This window comes from Diadema setosum, chromosome 13 (assembly GCF_964275005.1).
Source record: "Diadema setosum chromosome 13, eeDiaSeto1, whole genome shotgun sequence".
Classification (NCBI taxonomy): Eukaryota; Metazoa; Echinodermata; class Echinoidea; order Diadematoida; family Diadematidae; genus Diadema; species Diadema setosum.
Window position 1 is genome coordinate 9,513,209 of NC_092697.1, and position 20,145 is coordinate 9,533,353.

General features: G+C 39.6%; 2 protein-coding genes across 2 annotated transcripts in view; one reads left to right on the top strand and one right to left on the bottom strand.

Annotated features, from left to right (window-relative positions):
* Positions 1–637: 637 nt before the first annotated feature.
* LOC140236994 (diphthine methyl ester synthase-like) lies at positions 638–12,911 on the bottom strand. Its single transcript, XM_072316941.1, has 6 exons — positions 12,727–12,911; positions 8,860–8,984; positions 4,578–4,686; positions 3,791–3,951; positions 3,250–3,356; positions 638–1,514 (listed from the first exon to the last, which is right to left on the bottom strand). The coding sequence occupies exons 1-6, from the start codon at positions 12,859–12,861 to the stop codon at positions 1,294–1,296; spliced, it is 858 nt and encodes a 285-aa protein (XP_072173042.1). The 5' UTR covers positions 12,862–12,911; the 3' UTR covers positions 638–1,293.
* A 614-nt stretch (positions 12,912–13,525) lies between these two features.
* LOC140236730 (U6 snRNA-associated Sm-like protein LSm4) overlaps positions 13,526–20,145 on the top strand; it is a 51,684-nt gene continuing 45,064 nt past the window's right edge. Inside the window, exons 1-2 of the mRNA XM_072316656.1 lie at positions 13,526–13,598; positions 17,384–17,425. Of these exons, the coding sequence (XP_072172757.1) occupies positions 13,596–13,598; positions 17,384–17,425 (45 nt within the window). The 5' untranslated portion in view covers positions 13,526–13,595. The remainder of the gene's footprint in view (positions 13,599–17,383; positions 17,426–20,145) is intronic.

Here is a 20,145-nt window from a genome sequence, read left to right on the forward strand (position 1 = left end):
GCTTGTTCAGGCTTTTGTTATATGTCATTTAGACTATTGTAACAGTTTGCTGTATAATATCTCTGACTCACAGTTACATAAACTCCAGGCAATTCATAATGCAGCTGCAAGATTGATCACCCGCATGAAGAAAAATTCTCACATAACCCCCATTTTGAAGCAGCTACATTGGCTTCCTGTTCAGTCTCGTACAGTTTTTAAGATACTGTTACTGACTTATCAGTGAAGGCATTCAATGGCACCAGAATATCTCAGTAAGTTTTTGGTAAGGTACGCTCCCTCTCGTAATTTAAGATCAACTCAGAAAAATCTTCTCCAATGTCCTGCTATCACAACAAAGTTTTATGGTGAGCGATCTTTTGCTCATGCTGCTCCCATACTGTGGAACGCTGTTCCGCGTTATATAAAAGAAGCTCCCACAGTGTTAAAGTTTAAAACTGCTCTCAAGACATTTCTGTTCAAAAAGTATCATGAATGATTTTGGTTTTGCATTTATGGTTCATACATTGTACACGACATTTCCTCTTTCTACTTTCATCCCTTTCCCTTAAAGCGCATAGAGACACCACGGTAGTGGTATGCGCTATATAAGCACTGTGTTTTATATATATATATATATATATACATAATTCCTTGGTATTCCATCAATGAGGGATCCTTGTACGCTACAATGGGAAGCTGTACTCGAACAAAATTTTACAGATTCATTTTTGTTGTGTTGCTGCTGAAAATTACATGCATTATACTGTATACTAGCCTTCTCACCAAAAACATATGATCTGTGTGGTGACAATCTGTGATGTACAAGTTGTATACTATTTTGTTAATAACACACACATGCATCGCACCTCCTCTCTGAAAGCCTATTATTTGTTCACGAAATTCGCAGGCATGTGCTACAACTTTTTCATCATTTCATGACAAACATACATAGTAGGAGGCACTCTTCACTCTCTTTCTAGATCCATTTCTGTTTATGAGAATAAACAAATCAAAGCAAACCTGCTGATGAATTAGCTTTCCTTTTCTGGCCAGAACTTCTCTACATACACTTTGATTCGTTTTCCTCTTTTTCCTCATAGTCCCTCCCCACTCCAACAGTATAAACAACACTTACAGGATTGCGATCTCAAAATGGCAACAGTATTGCATGAATGCCTAGACGAAATAGTACAGCAATATTCAGCATAGCATTCATGTTTCCATATCTCCATGGAAACTTGCAATTACGAGCAAATGTATCTCATTGTCTCTCCTCCTAAACCTGGATCCAATATTGGCACCATCTCAGTGCTACCTGCTCTCTGCTATCAGGGTGTCAAAGGTCGCGGGGGTGACCGCAAACTGTCTCAGCATTTGGAGCTCCAGGGGGTGCATGTGTCCGGCGATGACCAGTGAGTGGAGGGGGTCACCCAGGTCAACGGAGGTCATCTCTCTCAGGGTTCCAGCAGCCAGTTGCTGGGTGTCTGACCCCACCCTTGCCACGCCCACACAGATGGTATCCTCAGAGTAGGCTGCAAAGCACACAACATAGCAACATATTATTTACATTAATGTCCACATTGTCCTATGCGACTCAAATACAGTAAACCTCGCACGAGTCGAAGCTCTCGGGACTGAAAAAAATGCGTCGACTTAAGTGAACTTCGACTCTCGCGAGAGTCGATTTTTTTTTGACTCACAGTTATGTACATGTATTATAGTACATTTGCATGCATGTTGGGGGGGTGTGTGTGTGCGTGCGTGTGTGTGTTTGCATTCAAATTTGTCTGTTCTTGAAGATAATGTTCTTATTTTGTTCTAAATTGAACATGGAATTTGTATCAATACTAGTAGTTAAACGTAGTTCTGAGAATGTCTGCGCTAATGTGGCAATGTGCGCGTGCATATGCACTATGTCTATGGTGCAACATAGGTAGCCATGGCTGGCAGACATTCTCTCAGCTGCGTGCTTTCGTCTCTGTCAACCTACCCTGAGACAAACGCTCTCCCAGGCCCATCCCACCTCCATTGAACAAAACTATACAGCCAGCCGGGCACGCACAAACAAGCTCCGCCCACTTGGCCTGTCACTAAAATATTAAAGCAGCGATTGGTTGACCAAGGAGTTCTGGCTTGACTTGGGTAAAGTATGGATGTGCTGTGTGTATGGATAAAGTATGGATCGATGTGCTGTGTGTATACATGTACACACGTATGTATTCGACATGCGTGCGGAGCGGTACGGTGTAAGATATTGAGTGTGCATGCTTACCTGCAGCAGGTCAGGGACAGGGATCTGTGACATGCCGATTTTTTTGTTCTCCTCTAATGTAATGAGAATGCCAGACAAATCTTCTTCGGCTCATGTGATGTAAACTACGTGTATTTTGTACAAAAGGGACCGAATGTTTTACTTCGACACAGCCGAAATTCGACTCTCGTACTTCGGCTTATCCACATATTTCTTAGAGAAAATACATAGGGAAAAATCGGGACTTTTTATTTTGCTTCGAGTTAAGTGATTTTCGACTCACTCAACGTCGACTTATCCGAGGTTTACTGTAGAACACGTTTGACTGGCAACACATTAGGAAATAGCTAATTACTGTAAAACCACAAATTCTGGTATGCATGAAATTTATGTGAATTTTGCAAGGAGATTTGCGAAATCAAAATGCATTCAGAAGTTCTTGTCTGCAATATAATGTACTGACTGCCCGTGCCATTTTGCAAAAATTTCATGCTGCAATTATTTCTGGTTTTACAGTACAATTTAGAATCACACTAAAACTAGAAGAAATGTAACAGCATATGGTGCTCTCTGTACTTGATTAATATACCACTTGATAAACTAATACATATTTTACTGGACTGTGACACTAAGACAATTTTGCAATTATTAAAACAAGTAGAAGAAAATGCCACACACATTTTAATTTTGTTTTGAAGAGGTATCTGAAGTGGGCTCCAAAGCAGTTTCATTGGATATTTCAAACAAGATGTAAGCATCCAGAATCACCAGTAATTATACTTTTCGTAAGTCTGATAGACATGTTAACTTGTGCCTTTCCCCTTTTTCACTCTTCCATCACGAAAATTATTTGTAGTAGTCCAAATGCCAAAGAAATGTCCCAGCCATTATTCTACACAGTAACAAAGAGTTTATCTTAGAAACAAGAGAAAACACAAACTAGAAAAGTTGAAATTAAACAGAGGTGAGCTGGCTTTGGCATTTGAAAGAATGTGCTGGAATCGATGGAACCACACCTGCGCTGTCTTCCCCACGCTCTTTCCTGTTGTCAAGGATTTCTAGGAGTTGGGACGCTGCTTGAGGTACAGTCAGGAATCGAGGTGGTTCATAGATTTTACGACCTCTGTGGATGGACGCAAAGGAATAGACTCACAAATAGCTTTGTAGCAACAGTAACACTTAGTAAGATTATTATGATGATAATAATGATACCAGTGATGACGACAAAAACAAAATGCAAACTACATACACATGGAAAATGAGCATAACTTGAAGCTTGGCAATAATTCCTATGATGAGATGCACACAAAAAAAGTGGTGCTTAAAAAAGGCTGCCGTTTACTGTGACAACCTAGTTGATTTTGGTGAAATTACTTTGCTACACTGCAATTTTGATAAAGAAGGAATTGACAAACACAACACTCACATAAAAAATGGAACCTACACTTTTGAACTGTACAGACTCCTTTACTGTGGTGATGTCGCATTTATGTTTCCTTTAACATGAAAATCGTCTTTTAACACGGTAAGGGGTAAACTCTTGCTTGATGGACTTACTTGATAAGATTCTCAATGGTCTGTTCCTTCATCTTGATGTCCAGCAGACAAAGTGTGTGCAGACCCTGGGCTCTATTGGCCGCAATCTTGTCGTAGTAACTCTCCGGCTTCCATGTGTCTGTCCAGAACACGATGGAAACGGTCTCACCATAGTTGTACAGCTGTTGAAAGAGGTTAGATATTCGCATGATGAAAAGTCTTTCATCATCTCTTTCGGTATTCATCTATCTATCCATCTACACATCCTTCATCTATTGATTGCAATTGTATGTTGTCTGTAATCAACAAGGTATTATTTCCACTTCACACAACTTACAAGTCTCTCTCTCTCTCTCTTAATCCTTCCTTCAAATTAGACATTCACAATATACCAGCTGCATTTTTCCAACAAGTTATCATTGAAAGGCATAATGACATCCTGTGTGTCATCAAGATTATCATCCTGAAGCAGATTTCTTAAAGTGTATTCTCTAAATTGACAATCAAATCAAAGGTAAAAAAAAAAAAGAAAGTTCAGAAAGCTCTGAATCTCTAAATCCTTTCTTCAAATTAGGCATCCACAATACCAACTGAATTTTCCTAAAAAGTTATAATTGGAAGGCATATGATAGAAGTGTCACCAAGATTTGCATCCTGAAACTAGACTTCAAAAAATGTATGCTCTAAATTGACGATCAAATCAAAGGTTAATAAAACAAACAAACTGACAATGAAAGCTCTGAATCTGACACACAGAATACATTGAGTCAATTCTTGCTAAATGGGGTAAGTACAATGTATTACTCACCTGAAGACCACAGCAGCCTATTGCATTCATGATGGAAGCATTGTGGACGACTTTATAATCTAGTCCTTCTTCCCTGGCCCTCAGCACCAAATCTGTGTGAGTTGTTGCTCTGTGCAAGAAAGAGGGGTGGTCAGAACCAATGAAGCATAATGCACTTGTCAATGTAATGACTCACCCCACTACCCCCGGACATGGGTGCGTCATTTCCTCGTTTGGTCCGTCAAATTTGTGACCCAGGTGTTCGTCATTTTACCAGCTTTGTCCGTCAAATTTTTGACCGAGGGGTGCGTCAAAATCCCATCATTGTCGGTCAAATTTTTGACCGAGGGGTGCGTCATGGTACGTCACTTGGCTATGGAAAATAACACGCATTATTCTGAACCGAGGGGTGCGTCACTTGCTATGGAAAACTGCACGCATTTTTGCACGCTACCGTACCAGTACCGTATACACGTACCGCGAGTGAAATTACAGTGAGCGTTTTCCCGCGGCAAGTGAAAGTCGGGAAGCATTTTGGAATAAGAGGGGAAAATGCTTGCCAGAATCTGGCAAACAAATAATTTAAAAGCCACCCTTTCTCCTCCTCACATTTTCTAAATAATGTTCTGTGGTGACAAAGGCGAATTTTTGACAGTAAAAGAAGCGGCAGCAGAAGACACTGCCTGCCGACGCGCGACGACACTGCGCTGCAGTATGCATCCACCGGACTAGCAATGGCCGCGCACACACAGCGCATCTGCACACATGTGATTTTCATGTATGGATTGCATGCACAGAATACACACTACAAATGTACGGAATACTTAGTATCGTAGCATGCAGCAGCATGATGTACGGTGAATGACGGTACGGTGCTTACAGGGCCAGGGTAAGGGAAACTTGCCGAAACTTTGACAAATTATGTTTACGAACCAAAAGAAAATGAAATTGCTTTAATAAAACGTATGCAAAAATCGTTTCAGTATTTTCGGGGGTGCGTCAAATGTACCGAGGATGTCCGTCAAAAAAGTGACTGTGGTGTTCGTCACTATCAACGTGTTGTCCGTCAAAAAAGTGACTGTGGTGTTCGTCACTTGCAGCGTTTTGTCCGTCAAAAAAGTGACTGTGGTGTCCGTCAAAAACCCCGTGTGGTCAGTCAAAAAATGACCATGACGCACCCATGTCCGGGGGTAGTGGGGTGCGTCATTACATTGACAAGTGCATAAAATTAGAGCATTATGTGGTATGAAACATGATATCTAGTTAACAGCTATGTACAATTTCTTTATATGAATATTGTGTAAGCATCATATGCTTACATCAAAGAGCCAATCCAAAAAAAAAAAAAAAAAACCCAAGAAAAAAATGATTTCTCCATAACGAAACAGACCACACCTTACTATGTACACATAGTACAATATGTAATAACGTTAAAACTCACAAGACTGAGTTGTTTAGACACATAAGTGTTCATTCCTTTCAAGAAAATTGTACCATTGTGGTTGTAACATTTATTTCCACTATACCATTCCTGAACATAATGCATATTCAGTTTTACAGGTGTGTATTTATGACATCCTACAATCTCTTTAGTAATAGTTCCTACCCATTTATTTTTAAAGACAGCAATACTTGGATTTCTCAAACACCATCACTAATCTAAAACTTCTGACCATGTATGGCTACAACACTTGCACTGCAAAATTACATTTGTACAGTTAAACTCGCATAAGTCGATCTTCTCGGGACTGAGCAAAACACATCGACTTAGGCGAGTTTCGACTTGTACGTAAGTCGAAAAAATCGACTTAAAGTTACACCACACGTACATATGTATACATGTATGTTGTCTACTCTGGAGCCGAGAGCTGGAGCGGTGTGCCCGATATTTGCCCTTCAGCAAGACACTTTATCCACATTGATGCAGGCCAGGGCTCCACACTATAACTTTTATTTTGGTGGCCCCAGAATGATTGATTTTTATTTTTTGGTGGCCCGAACAAAAAAAACAAAACAAAACAAAACAAAAAAACCAAGCAAAACTAAATCGGTCCTACGTTCGGTCCGAAAGTTACCGATATTTCTGATTGTAAAAGCAATCATCCACCATTTACAACTATTTTAACACCTTCCGGAGCCGAATGTTGCCGTTAATCATTTTCAAATGTAAAAACAACCGACATTCATTCTAGGATCTTACGGAGCTGAATATCATCCTTATTCATTTCCGAACGTGAAAGCAAACGTCCGCTTTTTATTTCATCATCTAAATGAGCCGATTGATACCGTTAATCATTTCCAAATGTAAAAGAAACAATCTGTTACTTATTTTAGCATCGTACGGAGCAGAATATTACCGTTATTCGATCTCCAAATTCAAAAGCAAACACCCGACATTTATTTTGTGATCGTAAGGAGCCGAATGTTACTGCTGTCCACTTCCGAAAGTGAAATGAATCATCTGACATTTATTTTGGCATCTTCAGGAGTCGAATGTGACATGCTATTTACTGTCGAACGTAAAAGCCAACTTTCCGCAATTATTTCATCATCGTACTGAGTTGAATACTATAGTTATTCATTTCCGAACGCCAAAGCAAACATTCAACATTTATTTTAGCATCTTCCGGAGCTGAATGTTATTGCTATTTACTTTCGAACATAAAAGCAAACATAAGACATTCATTTTATCATCGGACGGAGTTGAATACTATTGTTATTCATTTCCGAACGTTAAAGCAAATATCAAACATTAACTTTACCATCAAACGCAGCTAAATGTTACTGTTATTCATTTCGAAATTTAAAAGCAAACATCCGACAGTTATTTAGCATCGTATAGAGAAGAATATTACTGCTATTCACTTCCGAACGTAAAAACAATCATCTGACATTTATTTTAGCATCTTCTGGAGCCTAATGTTATTGCTATTTACTTTCGAAAGTAAAAGCAAACACCCGACATTTATCTCATCGTCGTACGAAGTTGATTATTATTGTTATTCATTTCCAAACGTCAAAGGGATAATTCGACATTTACTTTAGCATCTTCCGGAGCTGAATGTTAATGTCATTTACTTTCGAACGTAAAAGTAAACATCCGACATTTATTTCATCATCGTACAAAGTTGATTATTATTGTTATTCATTTCCGAACGTCAAAGGGATAATTCGACATTTACTTCAGCATCTTCCGGAGCTGAATGTAATTGTTATTTACTTGCGAACGTAAAAGTAAACATCCGGCATTTATTTTATCATCGTATGGAGTTGAATATCATTATTTTTCATATCCGAACGTCAAAGCAAACATTCGACATTTATTTCAGCATCTTCCGGATACTTTTTTTTATCCTTATTCATTCCCGAACGCAAAATCAAATCTCTGACATTCCAAAAGTATAAGCAAACATCCGACATTTATTTTAGTATTATACGGAATCGAATATTACCGTTATTCATTTCCAAAATTAAAAGAGCAAACATCTGACATTTATTCAGCATCATATGGAACCGATTGTTACCGCTTCATTTCCAAAACTGAAGGCAAACATTCGGCTTTTTTGGTGGCCCGGCGTGCGTTTTTGGTGACCCCGGTCGCAAATTAACCATTCGCGAAATCGTGATTCGATTCGCGAAAAGACTCCGCTAAATCGTATAAGGCATAGATCGCTACACTCGGCAGGGGCTACGTCGTCCTTTCACCAGGTCTCGTTACAAAACCAAAATCTCGCGTGAGTTCTTGCGTTACCTATCGTTAATGTTAACGAAACATCGTTAATTTGCGCTAGGGATCGTTACTCATCGTTGCTACAAACGTTAATTTTCCCGATCGTTAGTTTGCGTTACTAACGATTCAGGTGAAACCGCTTGCGTTAATGAAACGTTAATGTTTATTTACGCAGTTTCTTTTGGTATATACCGTATGTAAACGAAAACTGGCGTCTCGTGATTTTGACAGTGATTTATTACACAATAAAATCTTATTCGACTTAGGCACAGTGAATTCAATGGTTTTTCCGTGAAAGTGTTCTTGGAATTTCATCGACTTAAGCGAGTATTCGACTTAAAAAATTCGACTTATGAGTGAATTAATACACGTAAGTGAATGGGGAAAAATCGGGACTTTTTAAAATTATCGACTTGCGCGATTATTCGACATATGCGATGTCGACTTAGGCGAGTTTAACTGTACATTCGCAGAACTGCATACATAGAGCAAACCTCCTTTACATTCAAGTATCCTTTACATCCTCCATCTCCCTACCCTCACAGTCACTATTTTCACCCTCACATAACTCACCCAAAGGGATCACCGACTACGAGAAAGGCGATGTCTTCGGACTTTGCATCCTGGAATATTTCATCAGCCCCCTGCTCGACGAGATCTCTATCTGCCAATATGATCTCCCTTCCATAATACTTCTCCTACGAAATGAAAATGTAAATGGTAAAGGTAATGTGGAAGTTATTAAAAATGACACTTTTGCAGAATAGTGAAGACTCCCTCACTACTGAGACGTGAAGACTTGACTTGCCAATGAAGTACTCAGTATACATTCACTGTGCTGTAACTCTTTAGTTTAGTTTATGTTTAAAATGTAGCAAAAAAGGTTGCTGAAAACTAAACTGCTTATTCAATATAGTAGGAAGCCAGTGAAATAAAATAGAGTCAAAAGGGGTCTCAGCTTTTGATCCTAGCAGAATCTTGGTCAAGAAGTTAGATGACTAACATAAAGGGTAAGCAGACACTCACATGGACTACAGACAACATGACATACAGTGTACTGCAGGGAGAGGCTTGGGACACAGAACAAAGAAAACAAAAGGGGGTGGCTTAGGTGTCAACAGAACTATTAGCAGAAAGCCAAATTTGGGGGGGGGGGGAGGGAGGGATTTTAAAAGCAAAGGAAAGAGCAAACAAAATCGTGAGGTAGGGCCAGTGATAATCCAAAAGCTCAAGGATGGTCAACCTCTTCTGTGAAGGATAAAGATAATGTCAAAGCAATGTCAATCTGAGTGCAATCTGAGTGTACACAATTATTCATGATCATGTAGAACTGTCTAGTGCTTAACAGAACAAGAATTACAAACATGAGGCACCATCTTTTCTTTTCTTTTTTGTATAATTTATCCCAGACAACATGATTTATACCATCATGCAACTTGCAGAAGTAGTGTGACTACTGGACTAGTAGGTTTGCAAGTGCAAAAAACAAACAAACAAACAAACAAACAAACAAACAAACAAAATGATTTCAACATAACTCTTGGCCTACTTGCTTTGTTCACTTTGGCCCAAATTCAAGGTGATTTACATTCAAACAGCAAATTTCTTCAGCACAAATATGTTTGACAGACGGTGCACGCCAACACACGTGACCCTGTATTAGTAAAACACAGAGCTACCAAGTCTCACGCATTCTGCGTGAGACTCAAGCATTTAGGGTCTGTCTCACGATCTCACGCATGGCACCCATTTTTCTCACGCATCTGGTGAAGTCTGCAATTTGGGCCAAAAATAAGGAGCATAGCTCAAAGGATTAGAGTGATAGTTGCAATTGAAGGTATATTTCCCTTTTGCCTTTCAAAATTAGTAAAACATAGTCACTTAAGTATGCACCAGATCGCATCATTAAAGGGACTGTACAGTACTGGTTGAGGTGGGGATTCATGTTTTGAACATTCCTAAGTGAGATAATGAAAAGCCTCTTATTAAATATGAAAGAGCATGTAATTTTAAGAAGGATTCAACGTTTATTTGATGAAAATTGGTTTTTAAATGGCCGAGATGTCCAAAAAAGTGCTAATAATAAAAGGCGACATGCCACAACTTTATTACGATCTCTTTGTTTCACCTTGTTTTTGGATATCTCGGCCATTTCAAAACCGATTTTCATCGAATAAACTTTTGATACCCCTTAGACTTGCATGCTCTTTGACATCTCATAGAGTGGTTTCTGAATATCTCGCAAAACGTTAAAGCTAAATCCTCACCTCGACCAGAACTGTACACACCCTTTAAGAGCTAATAATTTAAAAAAGCTCCCTACCATGGGAGGAGGACACCCTCCTCGTTCGCGTGCGCATGCGCGCGAGCGCCGAGACGCCGAGTCATAAAAATCTCACTCATAAAAGTTTTTTTAACTTGGCATCTCTGAAAACACGCAAGTTGATACACACGTCAAAGGTATGCCTATTTCACACTTATTTTAGACTATGGTCTAAGTTTAAATCATCTTCTTGGATTCGCGCATATGAGTTCGACTGAGGTTGTCCACGATGACATGAACTTAGTAATGACACAGAACAGTACACCATGATACCACAAATTAATTTGGAATGCTGGCAAATAACTTTAGGCGAGGATAAAGCAAAAGTGTCCCCCAGATTCTTCCATACCACTCTAACACTACCCTACCCTTGCCTTGCTATCTATATACGTATTGATGCACACACTCACGGTCCTACAAACATTGGCAAGTGGTGGGGAATATTAATAATAAGGGGGATATCACAAGGTCAACCTCGTCATCCACCCATGATGGAGCTGGATTAAAACCTTACTATGATAGTATGAATAATAACTGAAATGGCATACTCATGAAATAGGCCCCATCACTGCCCGTCTATAAATACTATTTAGGCCTACTACGCTATGTCGGCTTTCCTGCTCCTGTTAACTCGTGAATTCAGCCCCATATGTGTGGCGTTCATTGACACTTGGTAAGCACTGCGGCGCGGTGAGATTTTCTTCCTCCCAGCAATATTGTCTAGATCTGTATGTGGCCCACCAAACAGATCTCTAGCGTTTATGCACGGTTGCTACAGGGCGCTCCCTCACACAGACGCTTCACGTTCAGGCTGGTCTTGGTTATAACAAGGAAAAGTAGAAATTATGCGGTGCGTAATATATATGTCCCCGCCGGAAGTAGCATTTAGTAGCAAAATGTACAATGTAGGTAAAAACTCAAGGTCAAAGGTCAAAGAAGTCAAAGGTCAAAATTCTATGTAGAAGTTTTGAAGCCCTCAGCTAGTGCCATCACAAAGAGCAAACGGAAGTGAAATCGGGTTAGAAATGGCGAAGGAGTACCGGTAGCATTTTGTAGCCAATGTACAATATAGGTCAAAAATCAAGGTCAAAGGTCAAAATTCTGTGTAGAAGTTTTGAAGCCCTCACCTAGTGCCATCACATAAAGCAAACGGAATCAAAATCGGGTTAGAAATGGCGGAGTAGCATTTTGTAGCAAAATGTACAATACAGGTCAAAAATCAAGGTCAAAGGTCAAAGAAGTAAAAGGTCAAAATTCTGTGTAGAACTTTTGAAGCCCTCACCTAGTGCCATCACTTAAAGCAAACGGAATCGAAATCGGGTTACAAATGGCGAAGGAGTAGCATTTTGAAGCAAAATGTACAATATAGGTCAAAGGTCAAGGTCAAAGGTCACAACTGAAATTCTGTGTAGAAGTTTCAAGGTTCCCATGTAGTGCCATCATATAAAGCAAACAGAATCAAAATTGGCTAATAAATGACAGAGAAGTAGCAAATTGAACATTTTGATCACACACGGACGCACACACAGACGCACGGACGGACACACACACGTACGGAGCCCATTTCTTAGTCCCCCGGCCCTGCTCAAACTCGTTCGGCGGGGACAATAACCTTGGTTGCTAAATGCACGGAAGCACGCGCAGTGCGGGGCCGATTTCAGGATTTTGTTCTGAAGTTATCTAACTGTTGGTTAGACTATTTTAGTCCTTAATAAAAGTTCTAACTAGACCACTCTACTACCTCACTAACGTTAGATCTCCTCTACTCCTGTACTTCTTTAAGTTCTAACTTGGTCTTTACTTTTAACAGTTACTAGTACCCTGTCCCGTCCCTGGGCTGGAATGTACTGCGCATAGGCCTACTGTCAGTAAACATGGTAAAGTTACTAGACAAGTCAGCTGCTACCTGTTTAGTGTTACACTTGCCTTCCTTACCAGTGTATAGTTTTACACGGGGATCCTTTTACATGTAGACCCTACTTTGAATTTACACTCAACAGTATGAACTTTCAATACATGTCATGTACCCCAGACCCACTCAGGCTCAGCTCACTCAACAGTAGGAACCTACATTACAACACTATGAGAACAGATTTAAACAGAAATGTACGACATACCAACGCGTCCTTTCCGACGCTTAGAACTGAAGTATACGCTTCTAAATACACTCGTTTAGCTCTTCTGACGGCTTCTAAGCCCTTGATGGTGATGTCTTTAGCGTCACCTAGCCCTAAACCTATGAAATACAACATTTTTCGGACAGAATGTCGTCCCAACTTTACGCAGATCGTCACTCCCTTTCTGCCTGTCAATCCAAGTGTACTTTGTGGCGGGTACGTGACGAGTACACGGTACGGGGGTACGGTACGGCGCGCTACGCTAATTTTTCGGACCGCATGGCCGCCTTCTTGCCTTGGCACCATCGTACAGCAGCATGCAGCCGATGCAGAGCGCGCACCACGGAGAAGGCATGGATTGTCTGCATGCAGTGAGGATGCACGCGAGAGTAGCAGAGATGCTGGGTGAGCATCGTCTGCTTCTCTAAAAGGGGAATGCTAGAAACCATCGAAGTGATCTGAATCCTCAATTTTAAAATTAAGTACATCTCCTTTCTACTGTAGGGTGAATCTAATGCTAATATATGTCTTTTTTATGCTGAAAAACATGTCGAAATTGAAACACTAAACTAATTTATCAACAAGCCAGGGGTTAAGAAAGAGCAAACATTTTGTAGTTCCACAGTGCTCAACTACAGCCTCGTTCATACTAAGTTTCTTTGACCTTGAATGAATATATATCCAGAATTAATGTTTAGTAGCTTCATTTTCTGGGAAAAAATTAAATAAACTTGCTTCTCTTTGTTTTAAAAAAAATCTAAATAACTCATAAAAATATGTAAGATTACAATCGTGCAACAATATGAATGATAGGTAAACGTTGAGAAAACTCGGGGGCACTTGGAGGAATAAAGAAAGAAGTGGAAACTATGGTGAGATTACGTTTTTGCCCAAAATTTGTTTGGTAACAGTCTATATATATTGCATGAATGAAAGATCAAAATTCTTTAAAATATTTCATCTTAGCCCTTATTACCTTTGATTACACTCCGTTCCGGCGTCTTGTTTACTATGTTTATGAAAGCAAGGTAATATCACAGTCCCACGTATTAGATATTATGTTAGTACAAAGTTGTTTTTAATCGATTACTTTTCATTGACATAATTAAAAAAAAAAAAGTTACTGAGTGCTTTGTGCTGCGTTGTTGGTGCATTGTTGGAGCATTTATCACAATATCTTTTTCTAAAAAATCATTGTATATCTAAATTATACAAATATGTAGGCCTATATCAATCAGAAAGAAAGGCGCTAGTGACCGTGTACTTTCGCACCCGTTTATGTTTGGCAAATGATTTACAAACGTGCACAAACTCACACTATAATTTGATAAACATCCAACACTAACGCTAACAGTAGGCTCATTCAATAGAAATAAGAAAGGCAAACAAATGTTCTACATTCTTCAAAAGAACACTCATTGCAAAGTATTAAAAAACCACAAAATCTTACCTTGGGGTTTGTGCCTTGGCACTTCAAAAATATGCTTTTAATCAGGAAAAACTAACCCTGAAATTTGATTACAATATGCAAGAAATCACGTTTTGATTTGTTGACCACAAACCACTGCTGATATCATGCGATAGCTGTGATCGAACCTTGTGCGCGTCCATATTTTTAAATGTGCGCTCTGAAGTCTATGCCATCTGCTATGTCGCCGCTCAGCGTCTGCTAGTGACGGGTACGCGTCCACGGCATCAGGAAACTTTGTGTCCCGTTTCGCACAAGGCATCACCTGAAGTACCGGCGGGCAGACTATGCTGTACTCTTTGTGTGCAGGGTAGCCTCTTGGGGTTCGGCGTCATGCGTATGTCAAAGTCAAATTGCTCATTACCGAAATGCATGCATGTGTCAATGGCTACCCACGGGGGTGGAAGGAATCTCTGAATGACTAGACTAAGTTAGGTTGTTTCTTTTTTTCGTGGAATTAAATGACAATGAAAAGGAAGCAAGTTTGTTGCATGGCATTTATTGCACTTTGTAGATCACTGATACTACAAAAGCAATCTTCACAATTTGTGATGCATGCATTAAAATTTAAAGGGGAAGGCTAGTAACTGATCAGTGGGAATCAGTGGAAATGCTGGGAGATGATTGTTCCAATCCTTATGGGATTCATTCAAGAGTTCATTGTATATCTTATGTTGTGTGAAAATGATTTGCTTCAGAATGGTGTCATATTCAAGTAATGTGCAGTTTAATGCTTCCAGGTTAGCGTCCCTGGTCAGTGACGGAGCATTAATCTGCACATTACTTGAATATGAGACCGTTCTGAAGCAAATCATTTTCACACAACAATAGATATACAATGGACTTTTGAATGAATCCCATAAGGATTGGAACAATCATCTCCCAGCATTTCCACTGATTCCCACTGATCAGTTACTAGCCCTCCCCTTTAATAGATGCACGCACAGGTTTGTTCCCGTGTGCGCGGAGAAAATGCAACAACACGCAAACTTTGACTCAAGATCGTCTGAAAATGGTCTTGCAGTGACCTACTTCCAGCTACCACAGACCTGTTGCGCTGGCTGGCGCAGCTTAGGTTGTGCATTGAAGAAATCGTTCATCAGCTAAGCTTTCCAAAAATGTCAAACAAAATAATGAAGTTTGCTTTTAATATAGGTAAATAGACAAACAAAGACAAAACTTAACCAACTTTAGCTGCAAATTTGGTACATATCGTCACGAATCATCACAATTTGCGCTGAAATTCCAGCTTTCTGAAGGCAACTGTCACCTTCGTTGGTAAATGAAAATCCTGTATTTTCGATACATACCGAAAAATGCCTGTTTACACAAAGTGAAAACTAATATCCTTCCACATTTCCATTGACACATGCACTAAAAAATCGCAGCGATAGCTGGCATACAACACGTATGCCTATGGGGATACAGTGGTGCCCAGTGCACATTGAATTTTGGTGCACATACGCGGCAGTGCCAGCTAGTGCCATTTGCGGTGCCTACTTACAGCCTTGAATATTTGCATCTGAGTGAGATTCAAGGCCAGTAAAAAAGGAATTTTCACCATTTTGACTCTTTCACACTTGTCGAAATATGTCGACCGCAGCTAGTTTGCTCTGAGATAACTGCATTGTATAGGAGCAGACAAATCAACACGTTCACAGCAGCGAGCGACCGAGCGCCGCGATTGATCTGAATATAGCTATCTCCTATGGTATCTTTAAAAAGATAATACTTTCTCCACCAGTAGCGATTGATTGAGGATTGGGGGTGTTCTTGTGTGTGTATATAGACGGTGCAGTCTATATCAATTTTTTTTTTATAATTGTTTGTACTATATTTCTTGTTATATTAGAATTCTTTACATTAATTTCATTGTTAACATGGGCCTGATATTGAATGAAATTCAAACAAAGAATATACAAAAAAAAAATTTAGGTATATATTATACCTGAAAATGAAAGAAGAAAAGATAGTTGAAAAAGAGAAAGATATAAGTGACAGTGCACAGTCGCGTATGCGGTCAACTGCTTTGAAGCTACAACCGCCATAACGCAAGACTTGGCCGAGGAAAAGAAAAAAATAAATTTTAGCTTTTCAACGACACCATAGAAAAAGCCACTGTGTGGCTTCATTCAGACCAAATGACATGCGCTGAATGTATTCGTACTGTGTTTTTATTGAATTGAATTGAACAGGTATTATTAAAAATCATGCAGCCAAAGGCTGAATTGCACATGTTTTACAATCATAATTATTAAAGCAGACAGATTATTTCAGTGCTCTGTACAAACAATGATATAAAGACATGATATAAAAAATAAAAAAAAATACGGAGCAGAATTTCAAGCGATCAAGATTTTCCACCAATTTTCAGACACTCCTAAACACTAAAAGTGTTAAAACTTAACTTCTATTTGACTTTGGAGACTCACATGCAAGTATTTTTGGTTACTGAATAACAAGGTTGAGTTTGTGCATGTCTGGAGATCATTTGACAAACAGGTACGAAAGTACTCTAGGGCCGAAAGAAAATATACATGATGATTGGGGCCTGCCTGTCCTGGGGAGCCTCATTTTAAGTTGTCACTTTCCTTTTCCTCTTCTTTTCTTCAGTGATTACTGTAATTGTAAAAGTGGGTATTTTCGTGTGAGTAATTTTTCACACTTGGCCGAGTAAGATGAATTTCACATGTTTTTAATTCTGCAGAATAAGGACATCAGCTACTGCACTTACTGGAACATATGGCATGCAAAAATATTTGTGTGCTAGGGTCTAGCTTCTGGTTGCATGAAATGTGCAAAAATTTCCACACTGTAAAACTTTCCACTTTAAGGCCTACAATATATTGTCCTCTACACTAATTGATTATTTAAATCTCAGTGATGAAATGACTTTGGCTGCTGATCATACTGTATAAGCTGCTGTTTTCGCATACTTTCGCGAATGAGGAGGTCACAGGCATTTTCACGAGATGTTGTTTTTGCTATGGTAAATGCACTATTCCTGTAGCGCATGGCAACATTTTCACATGTTAAATTTGCAATCCAGATGTGATTTGGGAAATTTGTGAAAATTTAACACTTGTGAAAATAACAGCTTATTCAGTATCTTGAAAAACCTTGCAAAGTTCACATGTTTATCAACAATGCTATTAGTATTGATAATCGGTTGTCCCTGTCTTTTTCCAGTTGCCGTTATCATTGCTGAGGACTGCTCAAAATCACCCTATGGTAAGTTACCATTGTAGTCTAAATCGCAAACATTCCTTTCTTTACTCATTTTCTGTCTTGGGCCTGTTGGCAAATTCTACAGACTTCATGTCATCTGTTTTCATAATCATATACTGTAAGATATGTGTGTAAATTGCCAGGTATTTTATGCTGTGTAGGTTAGAATGAATGTATTTTAAAGCCCGTCTGCACTAGTCATTATTTTGATGCCAGAACTTTTTTTGTAAAGAGCGCCATCTATCAAAACTTCCGGTGGCCGGGTTACATCCACGGAACTCTAGTCAAAACTCTAGTTCTGTGGTTACATCGTTATTTCATACTGTGGCTGCGCTGATCGCCGCCTGCCGGTCAGCGCACAATCTCACAGCAGCTTGTGCGCATACGCAGAGCCGAGAAAACACACACAAGCAGTGCATATTATGGTGGGGTACCGAGAGCTAGCCCGGCCCGCCCGGCGCGGCCTCGATCTTTCGGCCGATCGCGAGGGAACGGGTTACTTGTCGCGAGAGAGATCCACGACAATCCACTCACTCAGCCCAGGGCGGTGAATGGCATACTCGTGAACGAAATAGGCCCCACCACTGCGTGTCCGTACAAATACTACGGCGGCTCGCCTGTTTATACTCGTGAATTCAGCCCCACCGTGTGGCGTTTATCGGTAGATAAGCACGGCGGTGGGGCTTTCTTCCACAGTATAATACTCGTGAATGCGGCCCCACCAAACGGCGTTTACGCGAGATGCATACGGCGGTGGGGCCGATTTCCACAGCATAGCATCTTTCGTCCTCCCTTTCTCCCGTTTTTTCTTTGGTCTTCTACTTTTTATTCTCGGAAGGACTCCCTAATGTCCCTTGACTAATTTAATGGCCAATTTAACCATAAATACAACCCTACCTAACCCTAAACCCTAACCCTAACCTAACCTTGCTTGCTAACGCACGGGTGCACGCGCACTGCGGTGGGGCCTATTTCACGATTTTGCCCGGTGAATTACTAGTACTGTAATGTGGCCGTCGGTTTCTTCGTCGGGCCAGCGAGCTGGGATTTGTAACTTCTGAACTATAATTATTCGCCTGATTATGGGTTGGTCAATTACGATGACATGTGATTAGTGATCGCATTTAGTTTGTTGGTTGTTAATTCCAGCTCGTAAATAAACGTAGCACAGCATGAACACGTATTGTACCAACGATCAATCACATTTCCACGAAAATTTATCACCCACCTCGATCTCCGCGGTATCCTATCTCCCTGTGTAGGCGATACACCGATAACGGTTTCGCTATACCTCACTTTCCCGTACGATTTGCATAGTTGATTTTGGGTTGTTTATTTTTTCATTATATGTACAGTTGTATATCATAATCAATGTCAAGGCCCTACGGCTACAACTGTACAAATGCTTGTAAACATGAATCACATGCATAAATATGAATATGTCAATAAATAAAAAAAAAAAAAAACAGTCCAGGAACCAAAACAGTAAAGATCGAGAAGGACGACTAAAACCCGTGTCCATGAATGTTACTGAAGATGGTCGATAGTAGGTGGTTGAAGATAGTAGGTCCTTATAATAATGATGATAGTAACAATGAGGATGATAATGGTGATAATAATAAGAATAAGAATAGTAGTAGTATTAGTAGTACAAGTAATTGTATCAGCAGAAGCAGTAGTAGTATAGTAGTGACAATAATAATAATGATACAGTAATAATAATAATGATAAATTACTTCATGAAGCGTTGAAATCCAATCTGCAAAATGCTCTTAATCAGTCTTGTCACAGAATAACAAATCTAATGGACAAGTATTTCAGAAATGGCAACTCTGCAACATACATAAAACCAGGCCTCAGTGGATTCCATCTCCCTGTTAAAAACAAACCTCTTGAAATTTGCGCAGCAAAGGCTACCAAATAATATAGAAATTGTCCGAAAGAAGCAAGTGAAAGGCTTGCATAGAAACTCATTATGAAGGAGTCCTTGGGACCATGGAAATTACAGTATATCCAGCGAAATTGAAGGTTTACACAGAAAATGTTTTCAGCTGAATAACTTATGAAAGCATCGCACCAAGGAACAACATTTTAGGTATTTTTATACCGAGATATAGGAGATTCAGGTGTATTACTCTTTATCTTTTGCCAAACACACATCTCCAGAAGGATCAGACCACAAAGGACTTAGTTAGGCCAGTAGGCAGGTGCATATTGCCAATTCTGAATTTGTACCCTTGCAAAACTTTTCATCCGTGAGCACTAATGATTCGTAATGAATTCAACTTTATAATTTCGTCCCTTTGCACACTGACTACTTATAGTACCATCCAAAGATAATGTTGTAGAAAATTTGATTCAAAAGACGGAATCCATGCACATGCAGGTGCAGGGTTATAACTTGGTTTATCCCGAAGCTCAGACAAACATTACATGAGCCCTGTCTATAGCTTTAGGGTTGCTAGGGAATCCATGATTGTAGAAGTGAACTCAATACGAACGTTTATTGAGCCGTCACTAAGGTTTTGTCATTACTAACAAATAACCAAAAGGCATGTACACCCCACATGACGCCAGTAATGATGTTCAGTAAACAACAGGTGTAATTCTGCTGGAATATCATCACAAGGAATATTTGTCATGTGGACAGATGCATGATACACACAATCTAATACAATATGTATACGACATACAGTGCTTTCCTGATATAGGTTTTGTGTATT

Coding starts and splice junctions, on each gene's coding strand:
- LOC140236994 (XM_072316941.1), bottom strand. CDS start 12,861: ATGTTGTATTTCATAGGTTTAGGGCTAGGTGACGCTAAAGACATCACC. Junction 8,985..12,726: donor GCGTCGGAAAGGACGCGTTG/GTATGTCGTACA, acceptor TTCATTTCGTAG/GAGAAGTATTATGGAAGGGA. Junction 1,515..3,249: donor GCGTGGGGAAGACAGCGCAG/GTGTGGTTCCAT, acceptor TGTGCTTTGCAG/CCTACTCTGAGGATACCATC.